Source organism: Athene cunicularia, assembly GCF_003259725.1.
Source record: "Athene cunicularia isolate RWA chromosome 5 unlocalized genomic scaffold, athCun1 chr5_part1, whole genome shotgun sequence".
NCBI classification, from domain to species: Eukaryota; Metazoa; Chordata; class Aves; order Strigiformes; family Strigidae; genus Athene; species Athene cunicularia.
The window spans coordinates 34061248-34088145 of NW_020799101.1; the positions used below are offsets into that span (position 1 = coordinate 34061248).

The 26898-nt window shown below is 36.4% G+C and overlaps 1 protein-coding gene across 1 annotated transcript in view; it reads left to right on the forward strand.

Annotated features, from left to right (window-relative positions):
• SPRED1 (sprouty related EVH1 domain containing 1) overlaps window positions 1–26399 on the forward strand; it is a 36773-nt gene extending 10374 nt beyond the window's left edge. Inside the window, 6 exon segments of the mRNA XM_026849305.1 lie at window positions 213–255; window positions 257–388; window positions 9250–9418; window positions 10740–10789; window positions 19632–19790; window positions 24623–26399. Of these exon segments, the coding sequence (XP_026705106.1) occupies window positions 213–255; window positions 257–388; window positions 9250–9418; window positions 10740–10789; window positions 19632–19790; window positions 24623–25282 (1213 nt within the window). The 3' untranslated portion in view covers window positions 25283–26399.
• Window positions 26400–26898: the final 499 nt, after the last annotated feature.

Genomic DNA, 26898 nt, shown 5'->3' on the forward strand with positions numbered 1-26898 from the left:
TTTTTTTTTTTTTTTTTTTTTTTTTTTTTTTTTTTTAAGAGGGTCTTCCTAGCCTCGTTTCTTTTAGGTGACTGTTATGGAAGGACTGAACCTCCACAGTGTTAATTATTGTGATCTTGGTTGTGGGTTTGTTGGTTTGTTTTGTTTTTTTAACTAGGCTTAGCTGGTTTACATTTATGGAAAACTAATTATTTCTTTTGCATCTCTTCCAGTAATAGTTATGCACGAGTGCGAGCTGTGGTGATGACCCGGGAGTGACTCAAGTGGTGGATGGTTACCACTTGGAGGGGGTGGACTAAGCTGTGTCACCGTCTTCAAAGTCATTCCCCAGGAAGAGAATAGCTGTGCTGATTTTCTTATCCATGGAGAACGACTCAGGGATAAAACGGTAACAATTTACATCCGTTTAATGTTCCTATTACAACTACACAGGACCTAAAAATAGATATTTGCTTATTGTTGCTTGTAGACTAGAAAGTGAATTTATAGTCTCAGTCTAATGCTGCTGCTTAGACTGATGTTGATAACCATATCAATGTTTATATACCTACAGAGCCAATTGTTTGGTTTAGGTTTAATACCATGTACTTCCAGAATTAAGCATTTTGATCTTTTAAAAACTTCAAAACGTATTTTTTTCATTGCAGATTTCCATCCACTTGGGGAAATGTTTTGCTATTCAGGTTTTTTTTCCAATGCAGGGTTAAAATCAAATCTTCCTGTTAACCTGTTTATACACCAACGATACTGTGTTTAATAGGAGTGTTAGGAAATGAGATAACTTGTTAAAAACACAAAATCTGAAGAAATGATTACTGAATCAGTAATGATTTCCGTTAGTTGGCTATGACAAGAAGTACCCATTTTATATGAAAACAGTTTTTGTATTGGAAGAAACCATGAAGCTGACAGGTCCAAGAATTGATCTGGTTTGATAAACACATAGACTATTCATTTATCAACTACATTAAATAAAATGACCGTAATAAACTTGTCTTAAATTCTTAAATAGCATCACAAAAGTCAGCCTCACAAAAGAAAAATGGGTGTAGGATCTCAGCCATTTCTACATGCAGACCTGTGGAAAACTAAATTGGTTTACTAAGACTTGCTTGGATACTTGTGTGCCAAATAGGTTTCTGAAGGGGGGGTGGGGGCTGTCTTAATGTGGAAACAGAGAAGTGGGGAAAGCACAAAACCTCCATCTTAATGACTTTTATCAAGAACTTAATCATTTCTGCCAATAATTTATGACTCCTGTGTAAGTTTAGGAGGTAGAATTACTTCTTATACCATACTGCTGGTTCTTTCTCAAGCATACAGTTTCTCCCTTGAGGCAGGACTGCTGACTTTTCTGCCTTGACTTGACTGTTGTAGGACGAGATTGTATAAATAGAAATTCTGCTGACTCAGTAATTTCAGCGAGGCGTAGTGCTATTAGCAGAGTACCCTGTGTTCCCGCACAGCTATGTGCACCTGCAGTTCCTTCCTCACTTTGCTGTAGTTCCCTTTAGAACTTTTTTTAGCCTTATTGAGGCTGTTTTTGAGGAGCTTTATTGCTTTTAGAGATACTTGACAATTTTCTCTTAATTCTTAATACTTTCAACATTCACATCTTGCCTTCAGAAAACAAGGGTAATAAAATACTCAGAACTTAAGGCTGGCTTAATGTTTCACCCACATGCATATGAAAATGTCACAGCCATGAGCATCCTGATCTGTTTTATGCTTGCTCTCTTACTTCCCCTGGGCAAGCCTTGTTTTGTTTCCACTTCTGGTAGAAGGTTTTAAATGTCTCTGCTCTTCTTCCTGTCTAGAATTGAGCTTCATGTTAGTATGAATACATTTTCCAAACACTTACTGTCCTGAAAAGGTTGTTTTGTTTTGGTTTTTTGTGTGTCCCCCATTCTGTGTCCATCAGTCGCCTCTCTGCTGCCTGCAGATGTGACCTACTGGTCTGTCAGGGCAGATCTTGATCTGATTTTTTTGATCTGATTTTGATCTTACTGCAGTTTTAGGAAGTCGCTGTTGGAAGTCAGCCCCTCAAAAACCATGTGATTAAAAGATGGAAGAAATGCAGCTAGGAAGAATATTTATCCAGTGTATATTGAATAAAGCTCAGGGAACTAACAAATACAGGTTTAGTCTGTGGGAAGAATACTGTAGAGCCAGTGATGCTTTGGTGACGGAGTTGAAGGAAGTGACATGTGGACATATTTCTTCAGACTTCAACTAATGCAGTTATAAGCAACAGCTAATCTGTAATGAATTAACAACAAAGATGCACAGAATGCAACAAGATCCCTGTTGACATAAAAGAAACAAGATCCTGCACCAACCTATGTGAGGAGATTGTTAGGTCATGGCACTTTTTCAGAAGGACCATAGCAGGGACTGGAAGAGAAGTTCTGTTGGGTAGGGACTCATCCTGTCACTGATTCTGAAACTGTTCTGATCCTTATGATTTTAATATAGTTAATGGCTTTACACTTATTCTTGGGATATTCCTGTGGATTTACTGTTTAAGCACAATTTTTAACCTTTCATTAATGAAGCCCAATGACTGGTCCAAGTAGAAATGACAGGTGAATATATATTTCATAATACAAAGAAAAGACCAAGAAAAACAACATCAGCAAGATAAAGTGTAATTGTCAGTTCCAACTGAAAGAGTAGAGAAGGCTGCATTCTCAAAAAAGCAGCCCTGAAGAGGACTGTTGAAGATTACTTCTGTGTCATAAAATGCTATTTTTTAGGTTTTTTTTAAAAAATAATGTAGAAGTGGAAATTGTTATGGTTCATTGTGTTTGTTATTGAGTAGGGACCAAATATTTTGATCATCTTCTGGTTCTAAGTAAGAGTTATACTTCATCTGCTGTTTCTGTGCTCCAACATGACTCTAATCTCATTTTGGAATGGTCTCATTGTGTAAGTCTTTATACCTAAGTGATATTTGAAGTTAGTCATATGCTATTTAGTTGGTTGCTCTGCTAATGCATTTGCAAAGAAAAAGTAACAACATTGTTTTTAGAAATCTTCCTAAACCATTTTCAACATTGTTACTCAGACTTTGAGCACGTGTGTCTTCAGCAATGTTTAATCTGTTGTAGTATCTAGAATTCATTACAGCTCAGTCAGCTGAACCATGATTTTTACTTCACTCACTTTTTTGCAAGGTACACGCAGCCATTTCTGAAAATACTTCCGTGGATTAAAAAAGAAAGTAATCCTTAAAAACAGTCTTCCTTCCTGCCCAAGTCACATTACACGCTGTAAAAATACCTTTAAACTCCTTTATAGTTTGATTTGCTCTGGCCAGTAAGTTTTTCTTTTTGTGAGTTGGTTCAGATTCCAGAAAAGATGCAGAAATTGCCTTACTCTGGAGAACCTATAGCGCAGAACTTGGAGCACTTTTCTGGGACACGGGGAAGCATGGATTTTTGAAATACCTCAGGTTAGAGAGAAAATGGAATTCAGATATATGGCTTTTACCTAAAATACATGGGAATCATAATGCCAGTATTAATGTTAACCTGTCTGTCAGTAGAAAGGTGGAATTTGTTCCAAAGCAACTTGAAATCCATACATGACATATTTGATGGAGGTATCTTCCAGATGCCTCTTAAATGGCTATACTGAAAAAGAATGAATGATCTTTTATCTCTTCTCTTATTGTTCCTTGTAAACTGTCCTTAGTTGTATTTTCTCCAAGTACTGTATCTGACACTACATTGTAATTCCATTCTAATGTGCCAAGCCTCTCCGTATATTTTACAGGATATGTGGCCATTTAATTAGGACTATAGATCTCAGTCTGTAAGTCAGCTGTATAAATTCAGTACTTTGGGACTGAATATCAAAATATTGAAGTTCCTTGTTGGGGTGGTTTCTTGTCATTTCTTTATATACCCAAGAGTTAGGTTTCTGTCAGCACTTTTACGAACCAGCTTCAGGCTACGTGTAGAACTTCTAGGGTTTTTGTGCAGTACTGAGCTATTTAAAACATCTCAGGGGGTTCACAAAAAGCATCCTAGTTATCTGAGAAGAAAATCAAACTGGTGGCACCATTAAATTAATTTAGGAGAGAGAATGCTCCCTGCTAGTTTGTTCAGGTTGTTTAGATCTGCGTTGGAATGTAAGGGTATGTCGTGAAGACCGTGACATAATTACATGTTTCCTCCTTTTAGTATACTCACCTTCCTAGATGTGGCTCCAGCCAGTCTGCTTGGAACAATTACACTCCTAACCTGGTTAGGATTGCTGCTCTCTTACTGTGTTTACAGTAGCTCTCTTCTATCTTAATAGCACTAGTGTTAAACATACATTAAGCTCAAGCTTATAGGTTCTTAGGCTTTGGTGAATTGTACATTCTTGAATGAAAAGGTATTAGATTTCTCTGTTCTGTTTTATTTTCTTCTCCAGTCCTTTGCCATGGAAGTTTTCACTGAAGGAGGGGGGGAAAAAAAAAAAAAAAAAAAAAGAAAAAGTGACTAGTATCATTTGGATTGTGAGTCAGGAATGAAAAATCAAAGTTTAAAATCTTTCTTTTGAAGAACAGGTAATTGTGTAAAGGGAGAAAAAAAATCTGAAACAATGTAAATACTGTTTGTTCTCTTCCACAAATCTGCTGTTCAAAAACTTAATTTATCATTTACGTTTTAATTTGGCTTTAAAGTTCGAGGAAAAAAAAATTATTCTGATGGACTGTAGTGCAGTCCTTACATCATTTTACTTTTTGAATTGGAAAAAAAGGCACGGACCGAATAGTAATCATGTGACAGGGTCATGGTGGCACTGGGGCTACATGCTCTGTAGCATGAATACACTCAGGTCATGCTGTTTGGTCCTCAGATTAGAGAAAAGCTTTTGATTCTGTTTAGCAGGAAAGGTATTCAAAAGTTTCATCAAAAACTATATGCTTATGTGTTTGTAGATTTAGACTGGGAGTGAGAAATTATGAAACTATCAATCCACATGTAGTGTTTTAAGCTGTTGAAAGTACAGCTAGAAACCAGTTAAATAGTATCCAGAAATGATCAATTATGAGGTCGTTATCAAAATAGAAATTTGTATCAAATGCAGTAAGGTATTATTCATATTTGTTTCCAGAACAAGCCCTAGATAATGATGCTAGTATCTTAAATACTTACCTTGGTTTTGTTAAAAATATTTGGGTTTGAAGTGTTGAAATGTCTTTATCTAAAGATTCATCTTGTCTACACAAACCAGTTTCTAGTATCTCTGAAGAATGTAGCTTGTATAGGTGAGAAAATAAACATGTAGCAAGCAAGTATTTTTGAGTAGCTATGAACTCATTAGTGTTGCACTTAATGACATCTGGATATTAAAAGGATTTTTTCATTAAATAATAGTAAGTAGACATATAGCCCTATTTATACTCTGAGAATTTAGATCTTGATAATGTGGCTAAACATTTCCCATTACATGATAAGGCGACTGCTTCATATTGCCATGGAAGTCTTATATTAAGTCTCCAAATGAAGAAAACCTTCAGACCAGTAACTCATGTTTGTTAAAAAATGCAAATTTGTTAAGTCTTAGTCAACTTGCAAGTTTTTGTTGTGCTTATCACGGGAGATCTTAGGGAGGTTCTATCTAAAAAGGTTTGGGAAGGCAGATTTTTGGTAACCATGTGAGGAGTATGATAACATCTTTGTGTAGAGAGTTCCAAACCGTAGCAAAGTGCAGTAAAAAACGATTGGCGTTTTGGATGTTCAAAGGCTTGAAAAAAAAATCTGTATTGCTAAAAGCTTGGTTTCCATTCCAGGCTTTGGTGATATATGTATTACAGAATCAGCTAGGTTGGAAAGGACCTTGAAGATCAACCATTAACCTAACACTGACAGTTCCCAACTCCACCATATCCCTCAGCGCTGTGTCGACCCAGCTCTTAAACACCTCCAGGGATGGGGACTCCACCACCTCCCTGGGCAGCCCATTCCAACACCTAACAACCCATTCTGTGAAGAAATACTTCCTCTCATCCAGTCTAAACCTCCCCTGGCACAACGTAAGACCATTACCCCTTGTCCTTTCACTTAATACTTGGTTCAAGAGACTCATCCCCAGCGCTCTGCACCCTCCTTTCAGGGAGCTGTAGAGGGTGATGAGGTCTCCCCTCAGCCTCCTCTTCTCCAGACTAAACCCCCCCAGTTCCCTCAGCCGCTCCCCGTATGACCTGTGCTCCAGACCCTGCACCAGCTCCATTGCCCTTCTCTGGACACGCTCGAGTCATTCAATGTCCTTTTTGTAGTGAGGGGCTGAAATGCTGGGGTTTCAGCCCCAAGCCCCAAAGTAAGGTTGACATCTGGGTGATTCCCACAGCCCTTCCCAAAGGGGGGGTGAGTTTACCTTTGGGCTTCCCTCCAGGGTGGGGCTGGCCTTGCAGACAGAGCCATTAGGTAAAGGAGCCCCAGGTGTCCCACATTAAGTAACCAAAGGTCAGGTGTCCCACTGAGGGATAAAAGCTGGGACCCCTTGCAGGCAGGGGCAGTGTCTGTCTGTGAGGTGGATGCCCTGTGCAGAGTTCCCTGTTGGGGAAGGACCTCCTGCCTCCCTGGGACTGGGCTCCAGTCAGGTCTGGCTTTTGTAAATGTGGGCTGTGTAGAGATTGAGTGTGTGGCTTCCTTGGTCTTATGTGTTTGGCTTGTTGACTTGGTTGTCTCCTGTCCCTTCTATGGGAAACTGCATTTCACCATTTATTCCACCTGTTGTTGGTGGTGTGGTGTTGTTGTTGGGGTCAGTGGGATTGACATTGGTTGTGTATAATCTGACTGACTTGTTTGTACCCCCAGTGCTCACCCATGTACTGGCCCTTTTGTATCAAATACAATTTGGTTATTGGTTCATCTTTATGCTGGCTGTGTCCTTTATGCTAGGCCTGATAATTGGCAAAACTGGGGACCAAAGCTGAACACAGGAATCGAGGGGCGGCCTCACCAGTGCCGAGTACAGGGCTAAGATCCCTTTCCCTGTCCCTGCTGGCCACACTATTGTTGACACAACCCAGGATGCCATTGGCCTTCTTGGCCACCTGGGCACACTGCTGGCTCCTGTTCAACCGGCTGTCAATCAACCCCCCCAGGTCCCTCTCTGACTGGCATATTAGGATACTTCCTCCCCAGCCCTGGTACTAGTTTGCATGCTTCAGCATAAAGAGGCCTTTGGCAGCATTATGTTTAACAGGGAAAAAATGTGTTGCTGCTGCAAAGCATAGAAGTGTTTTGAAAAGGCAAAAAATGCTCTAGGGGATGGTTGGTATGTTTTTGTTTGGTTTGGGCTTTTAGTATTCCTGGATGCAACAAAAACTACTGAAGGCTGGATGTTTATATATTTCTTTTTTTCTTTTTTTTTTTTTGTCCCACTGCTAATTCTGACCTATAGTTTTTGCATTTTCTTTCAGGTGGGGCAGGCATAAAGTCTCATGTACATACAATTTTCATTGAACCAGTTTTTCCCCTTCAATGCCATTAGATCAGTTAAGACAGTAGATATAAGTGGTTGTTTTCCTGTAGCTTTAGAACTGAAAAATCAGTGTTGTCCTGTCAAATTTGTTGTTTCCTTAAATCAAGCTGAAAACAATTATGGTGTTGGAGAGGATGTTTGCTTGTTCTGTTAATGATTGCTTGTCTTATAAAATGTTGTGAGGGTTGGAAGTGGGGGGTGGGTGGTAGTAGTGTTGCTTTTTGGTTGGGGAGGGGTTGGTTTGGGGGATTTCTGGCTTGGTTTGGATTTCTTTGAAAAAATCATAGCTTCTACTCAGTTAAGTTTTAATCCAGTATTTTATCTCCAGTGGTACTATCTTTTAAAAATACTTGTTATCCAGGTATGAATTTTCAGTATAAAGTAATATGAATTAACTCCTTTGTGAGCAAGTGTTCATTGAGATGCTATAAAATCAGTCTTGCTAGAAGTACTTTTTGTTGATATTTTGGATAAAACTGCACGTAAAATACAGTGTGGAATAGTTGGTGTTTAATGTGGTAGAGATTCCCCAGAAGTGCTCACAGACCTAGAAAATGCAGTGATATGAGAAATCTTAATTTTTAACTCTCTTTTAGGAGGAAGCAAGTTTAAAATCACCAGAAGGAACAAAGAATGATCATTTAATACACCTTAGAACTGCAGAATTAGACCTTTTTTGCTGCAGCACCTTTTTCTGCACAGCTACAGCAAATAATTTTTCCACATGTTGTATGAAATTTTATTTCTGTCAAAAAGCTGCATATGTAACAAAACTAAAAATGAAAATTCTGAAAATACACTAATGTTGAAATGATAGAATTTTAAAATTCCTCATTCACCTCTCAGTGTAGGTTTTCAGAATCTAGTAGTAATACAGAGATACAGGTTGTCTTGCTGTACATATTATTATACCTAGCACTACAGGAGCAGATGAGTTGTATGTCCCTCCATCCGTTCTTGTTCACCTTGGATTTTTTTAATCCAGAAACAGTTAATGTAACAATGTTGCATAAAATAATTTTTGCAGGTAAATTAAATATGCAAGTATATTTTAAAAAACAAGTCAGTTCAAAGTGGGGAAATGATGTGAAGACTGCGACTTTGTTTCATAACTGAATGTGCATGTATATCTGTAACAGTTTTCTAGCCAAATAATTCTGTTAATTATTCCTAATTACTGCTTTCATTATAGTTGAGCCTAAGTCATAAATATATTTTTGTCTAGGTACAGGCAGTAATACATTCAAAAATATTTTAGTTTTGATTAATCTCAGTTTATAAAACAATTCTCTTGTATTTTCTCTTGTCCAGTAGCCTTTCTGTGAGAAAACTGATATGGCCTGAAAGCAGCATAAAGTTAGTCCAGTGTTTGAAAATTCTGTAGAATAAGTATACAAATAAAATTCTCGGTGATACAGTAATAATTGATATCAGCATAGTAATATTTTTTTTGGCACGTGGCGTATTTCATTTGCCAAACATCTAGCAAGCCTGTACTGACAGAAGTTCTTGCTGCGGGTGTGAGGCTGGGAAGATTCACTTAGTATACAAATAGTGTCCTTAACCCGTACCACCTATCACCAAGTGAATAATTTGGCCATAATGAAAGCAAAAAATTACATTCTTGTAACAGGGAAAAATGTAAACATAGACTTTTATCTGACCTTCTGATGTACGTTTTCACTTAATTCAAGAAGACATTTTATTCTTAAATATGATCTATTTAGTCAGTGATATCTTTTCCTCCTGTCTTTTTTCTGGAAGGTGGTCTTGGAATGCACATTAAAGAAGGACCTCGTTTACAACAAAGTTACTCCTACTTTTTACCACTGGAAGATTGATGACAAAAAGTTTGGCCTCACATTTCAGAGTCCTGCTGATGCAAGAGCATTTGACAGAGGTATTCGGAGAGCAGTAGAGGATATTTCTCAAGGTACATATTTCAGGTGAAGGGGTTGGTGGGTGGGTGTTGGGTGTTTAGTAAATGAGGTAAGTCAAAGCACTTTGCATAACATTAATGCTGACAGTATTTAAGGATGTGGATTGATCTATAGCATATTGAGATTTTGACAGTTTTAAAATAGTATTTCTGGCATTTCTAAAGTGCTCTTCATCCAAGTGTCTTAAATTCTTTCACAAACACCTTAATAAGGTAATTCCTCAAAACATCCCTATGTAATAAAGCATTGCCTCTTTTTTTTGAGAGGTGAAGAAATTGAGGAAATTGAGAGGTGAAAAAATGGAGGTGGAGAAATAGAGTTCTAGTGACTTACTTAGATCTTCTTCTCAGAAGCCTGTTACAGCTTCTGTGTTCTTAGAGGATAAGCTGTGAAGTTGAGTGATTTGAGACCCATTGAGTTCTCTTTTTGTCTGCACTTAATTTCAGTTAATAGTTTTATTTGTTTACTAACAGCTAACAGTAGTTCTCAGGACAGGTTTATATGGAACAATAGAAGAATTTACTCTAATAGTAATATGGCTGTTGCCAGAGCTTTGCTATCCTCGTGGAAACTAATAAGCAAGCTGAAGATCATCAAGCCTTGAATCTGGGCTGAAAATATGATAAATATGTTACTGGATGGGGAGAGGGAGGGAGGGACGAGAACAGGTGTCTATTGAATGGGAAGAACATCTCTTTCAGGCTTGTAAAAAGTAACTCAAAGGGAGAAATTTAAACAAAATATTCTGTGCTGTGATGTGCTGTAAATTTAGGGATTTATTGTGTGTTATCATATTAGCAAAGGGAGAAACATGTTTCTGAAGGGAAATGTTTGTTGACATACTAGAATGACTTGTGCTGATATCATCCATATCCCTGCAAGAGAAATAATTAGAGAACATATGAGTCCTTTTCTGTTAGGGCCTCACAGTTCCAATTTCTGCAGATTTATAGCAAAATATAGCACAGCGTGCATTCATGCCAACCAAATATATTTGCCTTTAATTTTCAAAATCCTACATTAACAGGAATATACTCCCTTGCTTCTGACTTCTGATGATGCTTTAAAAATGCTTTTACAAGAAAGATGTGAACAAGAGAGAAGTGTGCCTAGGAATACTCAGTGTATAAAATACAGTGTAGAAATGAATGGTACTTAATAAAATCAGCTTGAAATACAATGATCTACTGGTTAAAAATGTAAACAAGCATGTATGTATCATCACAGATGGATACTAAAGGATGGTGAGGACTACTGGAAGCAGTAAACTATAAATAAAAATAACTTCATCTGGTTGTTTTATTTTTTCTGTAGGTTATCCACCCTCCCAAAATGATGTTGAAGTGGCAGAAGACTGCTTTCAGGTGAGTATTTACATTTTTAAATTAATTGTGCAGTTATTTTTTTGAAGACATTCATCGGATAATTTTTGGTTTTATTAATGAGAATAAGTAACATAAGAGCAATAGAAAAGTTCAGTTTAATGAAGTAAGTTCCAGAATAATTATGTAGAAGACTTACCATATTGCCTGTCCTAAACTAAGCAGTCAATATTTAATCAATAGAATGATTAACCAACCTGAGTTTAATTTTTAAGTTTACATTGTCTCTTCTAGGTTATGTGTCCTCTTTGAACACATGGAAATGTGAAATATTTTTCTGGGGGAAAAAAAAAAAAAAAAGAGGGGTCAGGAATCATCTTCTTCTACATGCACATCCCATTTGTTTTCCTAGGTTTCACTCTGCAGTGACAAGACAGTTCTAACATTGTATGGTTAGAGGTGAAAAGATGATGAAATATGTAGTCCAAACAAGGATGGAAGTTCAGATATTTTTTAAAAACACAAGATAAAGCAGTCACTTGTTTAGATTCAAATTTTTATTGATCCTGATAGGCACCATTCAATTTCTATAGGCCATAATGGCATAAGAGGTAAAAATTTACCTCCTGCTATGCTTCAGAGTTACAATGCTTTACACGAATATGAAGTGCTGTAACAGTGATGTGTAGCACTGCCTGGTAATATCCAAGAATCCATGTAATTAAAAAGCCAGTATAAATAAATATTATGGATACATTTATACAGTAAATAGCTGTAATATAACTTAATAAAAACCTACTCATGTCTGTGTGCTTGTCATCGCTTCTTTCCTATTTACAGTTTCAGGGAAAGTCTTGGATTTATTCACACATACATTCAGTTTTCAGAGTGCAAACTTAAATTAATATGAAGCTGATATAGAAACAAGTTGACTCAGGGGTCTTAGTGACTATTCAGAAAACTGATAATATTCCTAAGTGGTTTCTTGAGGGAAAGAGTTTTGTCATTTATGCAATATTGAATTTTTTATCAGTGTAAATAGATGCAGTGTAGAACCTCTACAACACAAAATCAAGAAAATTAGCAGCCTACTTTGAAGATAGGGGTAAGAATCACATTATGATAGGAGTCTGAGAGTCAAGTATTTAGAAAGGATACTGCAATGCAGTGGCAATGCAGAAGAGTCTCCTGATTTCTTTCCATTTTATGGTAGAAGAAATGTATCTCTGTGTAAGTGTTGGCTTTGCAGCCACCTGTTGTTCTTGATTTGCAGTGCTTTATTTAAAGGCACTTTAAAGTAAAATTGCTATAAATATTAGATATTTTGGATTTAAAATAGGAATGAGATTTTGACAGGGTAGAGGAAATGTGTGCCAAAGTTAATGCAATCCTTAATCAGTTTTTAAAAGACTTGTTTAAACACGCTTTGTTGCAAGGATTAATAATTGAGCAATTTCTACAGGCCTAATGAGATTAGAGGAAACTAATTACCTCTTGATTATGCTGCCTAGTTATTATGTTTCTCTATAAGGATGCCAAAATTGAAGCAAATATCTGTGATTCTTTTATATTTACAGAGTTTGTTATTGGGAAAGTAGAGAAAAGTGTGTTTACATAATCTCTTCCATATAGATGTAAATATAGATATATTTAGATATGTAAATAGATGATGTAGATTTACTTTATATATTTTTTTAAAAAATACATATATTTTTAAAAAGACTGTCTGTGTATTTGTAAGTTACGCATAATCTTGTTTGGTGTAAACTGCTGATAGTTCTGTCTGTTGCATTCCAGACAGGAAAACATATTTCATGACTTCACCAGAACACATATTGCTTAATTGTGGCTTCATGCTGTGGATAGATGGCAAGAATTACCTGTTTTCTAGAGGAAAAAAAAACCTAGCCAATCTCTCTTATCATATCTCGGCATACCAAAGTAAAATAAATTATATTAGAATTCCCTATCGATAACAATACTAGGAGGAGGAAATAAAAGAAATGCAGGGAAGGCTGAACCCACCCTGGTTTAGCTATGCTTCATCTAAATCAGGCATATGTATCAATAACAAAGCTGTAATTGCAGTGTTATGAGTGTCAGTGTAGAAGGGTTACAGCATTTTATAATAGTTACAGGCACCAGCTCTAGTCATCAAGAATATCTTGGAAATACCAAGTAGTGTACATTCTCCTCCAAATGATTAATTCTTTCCCCCTTCCAAGATTGATACTGTTGTAAGTGGAACTCGATACCCCAGGGTTTTTTTCAACTTGGAAGACTGATAAGACCATTTTGTTTAAAGATAATGTATTATGTATTTGAAGAGTCATGTTGACTTGTCGCCCTTTTTCCCACCCCACTGTAGTTTAAAAGGCCTAATAATATTTTTTCCCCTTTTTTATTCTATAAGCTGTTTTCCCACATCTCTAATAGTATGTTTGAGTAAGTTTTGGAGTGTATCTATGCAAACACATTTTAGAGTATGGACAGAATGTTAAAAGGCAGTTTGATGCTTGGATATGAGGGCAATGGGATGTTTGTTTCTTCAGAACAATCTTCCAGAATTGTAATTGTAATACCTGAGGAATGAAGTACAAAAGATCAAGCAGTGGAGCTCCTCCATTTTATTAAAAATATTAAGTAGCCATAAGTTGTGTCTAAAACAGCAGAATATAAAAAAGGGTTATTTCACACTGACTTTTCATAGTATGTTTGTTAATGCACTTATATTTTTGTCTGTACCCTGTAGTAACTATAATGTACATTGGTATTCTTCAGTTTCACTTCTTTCTTCTTTAGTTAGTGTGATAGGTAAAGTCCCCAGGATGTCATCAAGGCACACTTGAAAATACTAAATTTAATAGGTCTTTGTCAGTTACATCATCTGCTGTCAAGGTGGTTTGCCTATGCTCTTCTAGTCATCTTACACATCAGGAATCCTGTATTTAGTGCATATTTGAAGTATGAATGTAGTATGTAGCTTGTACATAAATTTCATTAACTTTTTTTAAAAATTAATACGTTTAGTGATGAAGATGGCAAAACATGCTTCATAAGTTATTTTACTGGCTGGTTATATTTGGTGCTACAGAGAGCAAATAAAATGATCCAAATAAAATCAAAACATACAGTAGTCAGTGGCACTGCTGTCTACTTGCAGTAAGTATATCACATTATAGATGTAGCAAGCAGAAATCGGGTTGTCCAAAACTTATATGTGCCACTCAAATGCAAATCCAAAAATTGAACTCTTGAGCTTTCTAGGCTAGCATTTTGCTCACTGTAGCCTATCCTGAATCACTAGATTTTTTTTTTTTTTTTTACATTCTTCAAAGAAAATGTCACAGAGAAAGCATTCTTCTTAGATCAAATTTACCATTTTAAGAAGACATAGCTTCATTATCGCTTTTTAGATGCTCTTTTGTTCACAAATAATGTTAGAATCTTAGTATTAAATACCATTACTTAAGGACATTCATACTTGTAAAGGTTGCCTAAATGCTTACTATTGTTTAATGAACATATTATATGCAAATTGTTTATATAATGAAATAAGCCTTAGTTCTACTAGTTTAATTTCAAATAGAAGTACACAAATGAGTTAATGCAGAGCTATCTAACTTCCTGTAATGTTTGTAAACGGATCCTGGGAATGTATATATACTTACATGGAAATACACACTGAGGATTTGTTTTGGTAGGACGTTTGGTTTTTCTGGTATAAAACCAGGCATTTTGAATGCAGTAGGCAAGCAGTTTGTTTAAGTCAGTTTGCTTGTTTGTTCAAAGATTGACTCAGATTCTTTTCCTCTACCAAATATAAACTTCTTGCTCTAAAACTCATTTAGCTTAACTGAAAAAATGTAAAAATCAGAATTATTTTTTTTCTTAGAAGTAAATCTAACTAAATGAAATCTAGAGCTCATGCATTTAAAAGTATTTTTATGTGGGTTTTGGATAGTGAAATACGTACGTCTTGCTTTTGAGAACTGAAAAATAGAGTAGTTGAGTCTCTAATTTCTTTCAGGTTTTGTTGATTCAGCCATACTGGTGTTATTTATAGGCTACCAACGCATTTTAACAGTTTTGAAGTAATAAGAAATGGAGCACTTAAGCTTTTGAGTTTCTTACTACTGGTGGAAGAAAACTGTAGACTGAAAAACTAAGCAGAAAAAAAAATGTTTGGCTTGTTCTTTCAGAAATAGGTACATAGGGCTTTTTGTCAATATGAAGGGGAAAAAGCCTGCAACTTACGTGCATCTGAAATAGTTTTAGTGCAGGCGAGGAGGACATAAATGATTCATGTGCCTCTCTGTAAATACACTGTTTAGTGACCTCTTTGTATAGTGCACTATTTACTGACCATTCAATTTATTTTGTTTGTAACAAAAGATTTTTAGAAATTTTATTTCACAAAAATAACTTGACATTTTGACTTGTAAGGAAATATGAAAATTACCCTTGACACTATTATTTTTACTGAGAAAATACTGTATCATAACACACAAGTTTAGCAATATTTAGTGCACTTAAATTGGCTAGGTGTAGTTTCTAGAAATAAAAGTAGTACTAATTTATATTATCTATTTTAAATCTAATAATATATTGTGGTCAAAATATTTCAGTTTCTTAAGCTTTTTTTTTGTGGAACAGTATTGAAAAAAGAGGAGGAAATATTTTTTTTTCTCTCACCAGTATCCCTAACAGCCTCTTTACATCTCCATCTCATTTCCTTAAGGCTATGCTTTGTGTTTTAATTTGTTAGCTCCTTCCTTGAAATCCCTAATAACCTCTAATATGCTTTATATATTCAGGTAGAACAGCCTTGGAAGAAAGAGGCATGTCAAATGCCATATTTTTTTACTTTAAACTGTACAAAACATTCAGAGTAATCTAGGTAATATTTCGGTCCATGTCAGAAATACATGCCTGATTATAATAGTTTCTTTGCCAAGTATGAAAATAGTTGTTCCATCAGTCTTAGAAATAGCTAAAGCAGAAGGAAGTTATTCAAATGTTTTTTAAACCTGTACCATCTATTCAGAATTTTAAAAAATAAGGAAAAAAACATTTAAATGCTTCTTGTGTTGGTAAGCATCAAACAGCAGATTTTCAGACCTCATGGGAAGTAAATACAAGAGCTGGGATGCAACGGAAATGTGGTCTCTCATCCATCCTTCTGTGTAATCATTAAACTTACTTAGAGCAGAACATTTTTAACAATGTTTGCAGAACAATGTTGAATTCTCTCCCAGACTTAACTCTGGCAAACTGGGAGAAGTAAGGAGAGAAAATTTGAAGAAGAAGAGAAGCTCAGTCTGGTTTTCATTTTCTCTACAGCTGTCATCTGGCTTTGAATTCTGCTGGAGAGCTACAGCTGGAGTCATTTTATTGCTTTACCCAGCATCCTTTTGCCTGCGCGCACAGAAATGTTTTAGTAGTCTTGGAAAAAAATTCAGAGTATCTCTTAGCAACCATAGGACAGTAATTATTATACCAGCAGCTGGGAGCAAACCAGATTTCCGTTGTGCATTAAAAACTGGCATAGGTTACTTTACAGATGATACTGAATAACCTATGCCAGTACTGTACTTTGCAGGCTGTGGTTAAAGGATATTGAATGTGGGCGGTGTAATTGCTTTGGGCAGTAGAAAAGGGGAATGTATGCATCTGTGCATGTGTGTAATGTGATGATCAGAGGGCTGGAGCACCTCCCTTATGAGGACAGGCTGAGAGAGTTGGGGGTGTTCAGCCTGGAGAAGAGAAGGCTCTGGGGAGATCTTACAGCGACCTTCCAGTACTTAAAGGGGGCTACAGGAAAGTTGGGGAGGGACTCTGTATCAGGGAGTGTAGGGATAGGACAAGGCGTAACGGCTTTAAACTGAAAGAGGGTAGATTTAGATTAGATATAAGGAAGAAATTCTTTACTGTGAGGGTGTTGAGATGCTGGTGCAGAGCAGCTGTGGCTGCCCCCTCCCTGGCAGTGCTCAAGGCCAGGTTGGACGGGGCTGTGAGCAACCTGGGCTAGTGGAAGGTGTCCCTGCCCATAGCAGGGGGGTTGGAGCTAGACGAGATCCTTAAGGTCCTTTCCAACTCAAACCATTCTATGATTCTGCATACTTAATATGTCAAGCTTACTTCTTGTGGAAAACTTTGCATGTTTACTTTTTACTTAAATGAATGTTCAATACAATAGCATTGTTGTTTCTAGGGCCTCTGCCTTCAGGATGTCAGTGTTTCCATCATAAAGGTGAGGTTTCAGATGTTTATGACCTTATCATAAAACATCACAGTGGAGCAGGAAGTGTCACCCAAAGAAAGTCTTTTAGATATCGATAAACATGGTTTGGCTGTATCTAAACTACTAGTTTAATTAAAAATAGAGTTCAGGATATTCATCTGGCATTTCTGTAGTTCAGCATAGTGAATATTCATAGGCTAAACGAGATCATAACCGACCTGATCACTTTTTATTTTTCATAAATACCAGAAGTTAAGCTGTGTCCACTTACCTGTAGTGTCTACGTTGGTAGGCTGAGAACTGTGCTTTCCAAACAGCTATCTTGAGTTCTTGCCTTACAAAGGTCAGATGCCTTTCACTGTCTCCTGCCACCCCCAGATTTGTCCTTGAAGTCAATTAGCTTGAATTGTGGTGTCTGTGTTGGAATTTTATAAAAGTATTCCTTTATAATTGCTGTGTATATAGCACAAAGGCGTGCTTTAAGATTAAGGTTTGTATTTCGTGCATCAGTGTCTGGCACTGCTAGTTAGCACTGTAATAATGATCAGCGCCTGTATCCTTTACTAGTTGGAGCCCTTCTTGACTGCCAAGGGGAGCATGTGTGTCTGTGTGAGCATGTGCATGTGTCCTTTTTGCTCTGTAGTGTGGGTAGCTTATTTCTGAAGAAAAAAGGTGTGAATCACCTGCAGGGACAGGAAATAATGCAGGCTGCTGCAAATCTCACCCAGGGATAAAGACTGGCTTGTGGGTAGTATGTGCTTTCTCCCTGAGAAGGAAGGAGTAGTAGTTTATGCAGCTCTCATCCTCCTCCCTAAACCACTCAAATTGATAATAGCTGAGGTGGTAAGGGGGTTAGGTAGTGCTTATCACTGTGGTTTCTTTAAAATGGCTTCTAGCTGTTAAGTGTGTTCCTAGCTTAAATAGTTTCTGCTTGTAAGCATTTATAACATTGCTCAAACCAAAAATAGTTGTAGGCATTTTCCTCATTCTGAATGCAGCTCTCCTGTGGCTTGAACCAGTGTTTTGGAAGCTTTTTATGTCACTGGGCAACGTACCTGCAGGAGTACCTCCTGCTAGGAAGATGTTTGATACTGCACTAATATTTGATGCTTTTTGCTCTTAAAATAAGTATATATCCATGAAATCTAACTCTTGCCAGTCACTTCAATGTTTCTTTTGTACTCCTTTCTAATAGAGTTTGACCAGGAAATTTAATTTTGACAACAACAGGGTCAACTTGCTTAGTGATGTTGTCATGCTCAAGGATCTATAAAAAGTACTTCTCGCTGGAGTTTTGCCTGTCTTCAGAATTTTTCAGTGAAACTTTAACCTGATTAAGCTATTGTCTTTCATGGAGTGAATGCTCTCTAGTATTAACTAAAGCTGATCATTAATTAATTACTAATTGTAATGTTTTTTCCACTCAGAGCGCTTCTGAACAATATATAAATTCTACATGACGTGATGATTTTCTTTCTCTTAAAGAGCTATAGAACAGCTCCTTCCACTTTATCTAGATGTCTTCAAACTTAATACATTAGGGTTTTATGTATGAGAGGTGCTAATGTTATCCCAGAATAAGTTCCTTAAGTATTTTGATAAATGAAAACTAATGATTCAGTGTTAGTACTTAACCTGCCAAAACTTCAGGTTTGCCTCAGTAGTTTTCTGTGGTATTTTTACTGTTTCCTCCTTAATGTTTTCTTGATATACACAAATTCATATAATAAAGCTGAAACATTCTCATTGCTGGAAGTTGGATGATGCCAGAATTTTCTCAGTGCTATCAGATGATGGCAGCCAGTTAACTTTACAGCGTCTCTAATACAAACAAGACATTACACAATACATTTTTTGGCAGCCCAGTGGGATTTGTATCGATATACTCTACTGTATCCTAAGTATATCCCAGTCAGTTAAGCTTAAAGGATGAGAACTGTTTGGTTTTCTATTTCTTTTCAGAAATTGGATCATCTCACAAGCCAATGTTCCACCCAAACATACTTCCTCTTCCTTATTCTGAGTGGTATCTCGTTATACATTGCCACATGGACTCTTTTTTTGTATCAAATTGCCTGTTATAACCTTAGTTTCAAAAAGACAGTCATTAGTTGTTTGGTACACACTGCTGTAATTAAGTATTTTAATTGAGCCGGTATTATGTTAAAACTGGCTTTCTGTTCTTTTTCACTTGATCTTGCTTTTAATTTATTGAAAGGTCTGACTAGCTTTTGCCTTATTAGTCTTATTAGAAATTTGTTCCTCCAATTGTATATCTGTAAATTCTGGCAGCTCCGGGTGTACTTAGAGAAAACATAATGTCAGACTGGGCTAATGTCTCTTTTCTTAAAGAAGTTCCTTAGTCTGATTTGGCAAATGAGTTACAAAGGCATGTGTGTCTAATGCCCAAGTTGTGTACATACTGCAGAGAAGGAACTCTTATTTTCCAAGGCTGACTCATAGTAAAGAAAATACTTACCTACTTACAAGTACTTCGAAAATGTGTATTTTAAAATACTTGTGTTTATAGATGCCTCTAACACAGTATGTAGAAAATGCATTCATATATGAACTTGGTATGTTTGGTGTGGTTTTTGTATAAATGCAAAATCATTTCAAGGGAGTTCTTTTGTATTCTAGACTACTCAAGAAAATACATCAGGTTCATTAATGAAAGATCACCTTTTCCAACACGAAACTGTAGTAACCAGTGAACCTTACAACAGTGCAAATTTAAGGCCTTCAGCATTTGAGGATTTCAACACCAGGAGAGCCTGTTTTCCTAGCCAACCTAACCAGGTAAGACTGCCAACAAAAGGAGTAGATCTTACTTCGCTTGCTGCATTAATGGCACAGTATGTAGTTTCTGACAAGAAAGCCCTTTGATTCTAAGTCCCTGTATGTAGTATTATATTCTCAACTTCTTGAAATTATCAATATAAGCTTTGCGGCTGAAATATTACAGCATTATTGTGGCAGAGGTAAACCTTTGTGAAGCTTTACCTATGCCTGTAGTGCAGCAGACTACATGAATTAATCTTCCACTTTCTTTGAAGACAGATTTCTGTATTACAGACTTCTGTATCTGCAGCCTTGAAAAGCTGTTTAAATTTGTTCAGAAAATGTTAATTGGCCATGAGCTCAGTCTTGGTTACATGTATAGGAATAGTGTTTTGATTAGAAATGTCAAAAAGTATCTTTAAAGTGGATATCTTGGATGGATCACACAGTGGGGCATTTTAGCTTAATGTTTTCAGTGAAACATTATGTTTTCTAACTGCCTCTTTAAAACTCTATTTTGGTATGGAAAGGAAAACATTTTATCAGTTATGAAAAGTTATCAGTTATCAAAAATATTAAGCTATTGGTAAACAGATACTTAAGAAAAACTGTGAGGAAGGCTGATGTACAGATATTTCTTAAAAGAGGTTATATTTACGCAACATTAGATTGGAAAGACAACGTTACAGCTTTTCCTTTAACAATATGCGTTGCTTTTTTTCTGAGCCTCAAAGAACTGACAGTTTTTGTAGACTGTAGAAGTAGACTTAATAGTGAGTTGGATAATAATTAATTTGAGGGTTTTATGCCTAGAAGCAAACACATGGGAAACCTTGCAGAATAAGCTTGATAACAGAAGTCAAAGCAGAATGCAAGTTCAAGTAGTTGTGAACACTTCATCAGAAAATATTTCTGTTCCTTGAAATAAAGCTTTTTAATACCCTCAGTCATTCTTGCAAAGAAAGACAGGATTGTATTAAAGTCTTGCATCAGCTGCTTTTTAACTGCTTTATTGGGCAAAAGAAGCAAACAGTGTTATCTGAAGAACTAACTAAAGAGCTTGAAATTATGGACTTTGATTTTTAATCATGGATCTGCTGCAATTATCTTTTTGTGTAAGTCACCTCGAATATTTTTGTTCTGTTTATCAAGCAGTACATATTTTTACCTCTTCCCATTTACTTGCAAGGAGAATTTTTAAAGTTTTTAGAACAGAATAGGTGGGTGATTAGATTAGTGCAGCTAACACTTAACAGCTACAGTAACCAATGCTCTATGTGCTGTCAGTCTTCACTGAGTTGTAAAGTGCAGTAGCCTAAAATACCTGTATGTTTTAAGAGCACATATAGAATGGGCTACTGAAAAACTGATAATTTAAGCTGTGGTATACTGGGTAGTGCCTGTCAGATAGAAACCAAATGGGAATTTCTTTGAAATTACAATGTTAGAATTAAATTATGGGAGATTCCACAGAAATTTAAGTAGATACTCTTTAAAATATTTTTCTCATGTTGTAGCACCAATTGCATCTGACACTCCATGCTTTTTGCATGGTCATGTGGTGCACACACTTGGAACACAGGCAACAAAATCTCACATTCAGTATGTGCCCACACTGCGCTGTGTCAGCTAAAGTCCATGCATGTGACCATGTGGCACAGCAGATCTTGAGGCAAATGCCTATTTTGTTTCAGTATTGTATAAGTAAGTTTGAACATTCTTACTGTGCTCATAAATTTAATATCTCAAGAAGTATATGCTCAAACTGCAGAAGTCATTAATGACAGTTCACATCTTTACCTGTAATACATTGCCTGTTAGTAAAGAATACCCAAGTCCCTCAGCTCTTCAGCTTTTGATACACTGATGTGTGTTTAACTTAAATTTAGTACCTTGTGATGATATATTCAGCTACTGATGTCGTCATATTGTGGAGTTGTGAGCTGAGCAAAGTCAGATATATCTGCTTGAGGAGAGACAGAGAAGGCTACGGTACCAAGCCAGTGTCCAAGCTTTGTTTAAAGGTACACCCCTTCAAGCCAGGTGTAATACTAGTGAAATCAGTTGTGTCAGAAATTTTCTGCCTAATGAGATTCTCTGTGGAATTGCAGTTTGCTGTGATATTCTTCCTCCCTTCCTGTTTCATCTGCTGGACAGAGATGGCACTTGTGCTGAGTTATAATTTTGAATGGCTAGAGGACCAATGTGCATTATTCTTATTGAATTTTGCTGATATCTGTACCTAACTGAATCCGGATTCTGTATTGTTCTTAGGGTTTCATGTACCTCATGCTTTCATATAGGTCCCACTAAACACCCAATATGTAAGCACTTTATAAATAAAGCTTTTCCAGCATTTCTCCCATTTCCTTGGTTTTTTAGCATTTCCCACTTGCTTTCTTAAAAAATTAGTTCTTAGTATCAGTTGCATAAAGAACTTAATGCTACCTTGTTTGTAATATGTCAGACCTTAAGCATTTTAGTAGATGTTTGGCTGGGGACTTGAAAAAAATTAGTTCTATGTAAGTGGTGTGTTCTGCTCAAACAAAAAGCCTTCAAAGACTGAAGAGAAGTCAAATTTTACAGTTGTTAGTATTTGTAGTGATCTTTTAATGGCTGTTAGCCATCTGGAGAATAGGAGGTAGAGGGTGAATTTTTTGGTTTGAGGTTTTTTTACTTTTTAAACAATGGGTTTTATTTAATGTCTTAAATACATGTGTAATATTCCATGTGGACAGTGTGGTAAGGATCCTTTATGCCTGTAACATACGGAATTGTAATGACATTTTTGATGCTTTTTTCCTTAAATAAATTTATGCTGTTAACAGTTCAAAAAAGCCAATTAGCTATAGCTAGTTATTGATGCTAAAACAATAGGCTCTTTCTCTTGTTTGAAAACAGATTAGAGAAGCACTCTGCTTTTATAAGCAAAAGGGAAGCATAACTGCTTGTATTGGAGCCTGGTGAAGTATGAAAGAGCAGTGATGTTAGCTGAATAGGATATAACCTTTCTTCACCCTGTATCCTCAAGACCTTGTGGAAGTCCAACTACGTGGCTTGGAGCCAAGAAAAAAAATTACTCTAGTTAGCATACTCCAGTTGAAACTTACAGGACAAAGCAGCACTAATTACAGTTCTGTATTTAAAATATATCACACAAGGATTATTAAGCAGGGCAGTGGTGGTTAGAGCAGGCTACAGATATTCTTAGATAATCAGAAGCTGACATATTTTAAGAAGCTATTCCTTCTTCTTTCCCAGCTGTCTTCCCTCTTCCCTCCTCTGCCTCCTAATCCCAAAACCAGGGCTTGCAGACTTCAGTGTGGTAGGAATATAAGACACGTGCAAAGTGAAAGTATGTTAACTTAAAACGTCATCTTCAGTAATTTGTTATTACACGCTGCAACGCATTAGGAACAGGCAGTTCAACTCTGTTATCCTAGACTACGGAATGGTGACACATTAATTCTCATTAATTTGATCAGTACTAATAAGGTAAACACTCTCAAAGCAACTGATGCCAAAGATGCATTCCCAAATAATTCATAATTCTAGAAGAATTTGTAAGGCAAATGGGTTAGGGTATGATTTTTTTTATTTTTTTTTTTTTTTCCCCTCAGTCTTTTCTGTGAGATGGTTTGCAGGCTGTGAACTTGACAGGAGTAAAAGGCAGAATTTGACTTCAAGCTCCATTATATTCTGGCTCCAATTATAACAGCCCCACAGTGTAGGAGAATAGTTGCCTATCTGTAAGGCAGGAATACTGGGAGATACTGAGACGTTTGTTTTTTTTAATGCACTGTCTGCTATTTTCAGAAGCTCCTTCCATACACGTGTGCTAAATTTTTATCCTGTCATTATTTGCACCTTTTCTTGAAAGTCACTTGTAATGTGATTTCAGTAACATTTAGTGGTGATCCGCTACTGGATTCTAAACATTTAGTTTAGATCCACTGAATCTAAGGTCTGCAGTATTTCAATTCAGATGTCTCATATTTGCTACCTTCAACACCTTTTTCACGTCCCCATGCCCTTTCATCGTAAGGCAGAATAAACAAGAACTCTTTCTTATTAATCTGCTGTTTGTTTTGTATGCGTTTAGCACGTTCTTTCGTATTTGCCTTTTGAGGTAAAAGGTTTTGAATTATGGTGAGTTCATTACAAACTGCGAATTTAAGAAGTACTTAAATGTTTGCCTGCTGGTGTCCTAAACATATTGATTTAAGTACTGTATATTAACTAAGGGGAGATGCATTTAGAAGCCCCTGCTATTGATTGATCATGCTGTTGAATATTCTTCTTCATATGGCAAAATCCTTATATAGAATACAGCTTTGAGAATAACCAGTATTCAATACTCATGTTTCAAAATCAAAGAGAGTTTGAAAACTTAGAGCAGGAATAAAGGAAAGCTTCTCCTAGATAACATGAGTAACTCAGGGAGGCAATCCTAAAGCAGTGGAACATCACTGACATGAAATCAGCAAATTCACAGAAGGTGTAATTGATCTGTGGAATTAGTTGTGACTGTAAGATGTTAAAACATGAATTTTGAGCATAATTCAAAGAATAGTAGCAAGTTTTATGCGGATACCAAAGTATCCGAAGCTTTTATGAGATACTAAAAAGTCAGGAAAGAATACTAAATCTCATGGTCCTCATATGTAAAAGGCTCGTTATTGTGGGGAAGTCTGTAAATCATACTATTAAGAAAATAAGCTGAATTTTTTATCTTCAGGCATCAAGGAAAAATATCCTGGTTTTTATTTTTCTAATCTAAGTTTTACATTGTAGGTGGACATAAATTTGGGACCTCACTATAGTAAACTTATCTTGCTTTGCCATTTCAGGTCCCACTGAAGTCAATCAGACACGTTAGTTTTCAGGATGAAGATGAAATTGTTAGAATAAACCCTCGTGACATTTTGATACGTCGTTATGCAGACTACAGGCATCCTGACATGTGGAAAAACGACCTGGAGAGGGATGACGCAGACTCAAATATACCATTTTCTAAATCAGACAGTAAAAAATCTGACTATTTATACCCATATGGGGATGGAACTAAGTTGAATTCCCTGAAAGACTCAAAGAGTTCTGTGGTATTTAAAACTCAGCCTTCCTCATCAAAATTTAAAAACTCAAAAAGAAGAAAAGAGGATGGTGAGCGTTCCCGCTGTATATACTGCCAGGAAAGGTTTAATCATGAAGATAATGGCAGAGGAAAATGTCAAGATGCGCCAGATCCTATTAAAAGATGTATCTACCAAGTTAGTTGCATGCTTTGTGCAGAGAGCATGCTGTATCACTGCATGTCAGACTCTGAAGGAGATTTCTCTGATCCTTGCTCGTGTGACACTAGTGATGACAAGTTCTGCTTACGCTGGTTAGCACTGGTGGCACTCTCGTTCATTGCTCCATGTATGTGCTGCTACCTCCCCTTGAGAGCGTGCCATCACTGTGGTGAGGTATGTGGGTGCTGTGGAGGAAAGCATAAAGCTGCGGGATGAATCAGTCTTGTGCCAAACAGAGCTGAAAAATCTTTGTTTCCAGGAAGCATCTAACTTGGATTTGTGGAAGCTTTTTGGCGAGCTGAAGGGAATCTTCTTTCATGTAAGAGATTCTTGATGTGGAGGAAGCGACAAGACTTGTCAGACCTTGGCATTTTACAAGTGCTAGCCATGCCTAACTATTTCCTTTGAGTGCGTGGCATTTGTTGCAAGCTGTGAAGGAGATTTTGCAAAGGAAAGCCTATTCTTATTATTGGCTATAAAATGAGCATATAAACTATGATTATACTAAAAGGGATTAACTTTTGCCACTTTGTACATTCATGGTTTAGGTGAGGGGGCTCTTCTAAAAGGATTAAAACTTACCTGAGGGGAAATCTTAACTAAAAGTGCACTAGTGACAGTTGATTTAAGATTAAGAAAAGTTAATACTCGGCAAATGAGAAATGAAACTGATTTTAAGTGCAACTAAATCACTTATTAATAGTTTTTTGGAAGCGACTTTATGTATAAATAACAAATGTTTATATTTAACTAAATGTGTAAGGTACGAATTATTACATGTTAAACTTTCCTTCCCTCTGATATAGTAGGTATGGACCATATCTACTGTCACATTCCATGGTAGTATTTTAAATATTTAATGAGTTAATTTAGTCGCATTTTTATTCCAGATGGACAAATTGATATTTTCAGTCCTGTTTCCCTTCAGCTACGGTTTGTATTGAGTTGTATCCATACATTCTGATAATCTAAAAACCTTTAAAATATTAATTATTCTAGTCTTGAGTGACCAATATTTTTTTGTTAAGCACAGATGTAATTGTCTAAAATGTTCTTGTTAGAACATAACATTTATTTTTATATATAAATGACTTTGATTTCAACATAATAGCAAAAAGGAAGTTGTTTCTGTTGGTCAACCAGCAAGTTGTTTTCTTTTGGGGTGTCCTCCAAAAATACTTTATTGCATATTCGAATGTTCATTAAGCAAAAGGTACATTAAGGCAGTTGTAACAACTTGTCATCAGTGTTCTTGTTTATCCTTCTGTTAAACTAGGATCCTGTTCAGCTGTTTATCAAGTACTATGATTAAAACAAAAGATTAATAACAAAAGTGAAATTGTTTTCATTATTTTGAACTGCAACTTTTTCTTATTTGAATGGGCAAGAACAGAAGTACTGTGTGTTTTGTTCGAAAACAACAACAAAAGACTTAGCTTGAGAAATTAATTACAGCCCGGGCGAAATTGGAGTGAACTTCTTTAATTGAGGAAATTTGGAGGGACGATGGGGAAGGGAGGGAGAGAGAGTGTGTGTATGTATGTGTGTGCACGGTGGTATATTGTGTATGGTATTTGTTACTGCTTTGTACTTACCAAGTGTTTAACTTTCAGATAAGAATTAACCAATTAACCCATAGAGAATTTTTTAAAACATTACATGCTTTGCTCTGTCATGAAGTAAGAAACATTTACTTCTCATTAAAGATAAGTAAAACACTAAAAACAGTCGTTACTCATTAGCAAAGGTGCCTGTTTGATATCCTGGCTGGAGTGGGACAGACTGTCCTCGGTATACCCTTGGTATTAAACAAACAAAAAACTTAATTGCAT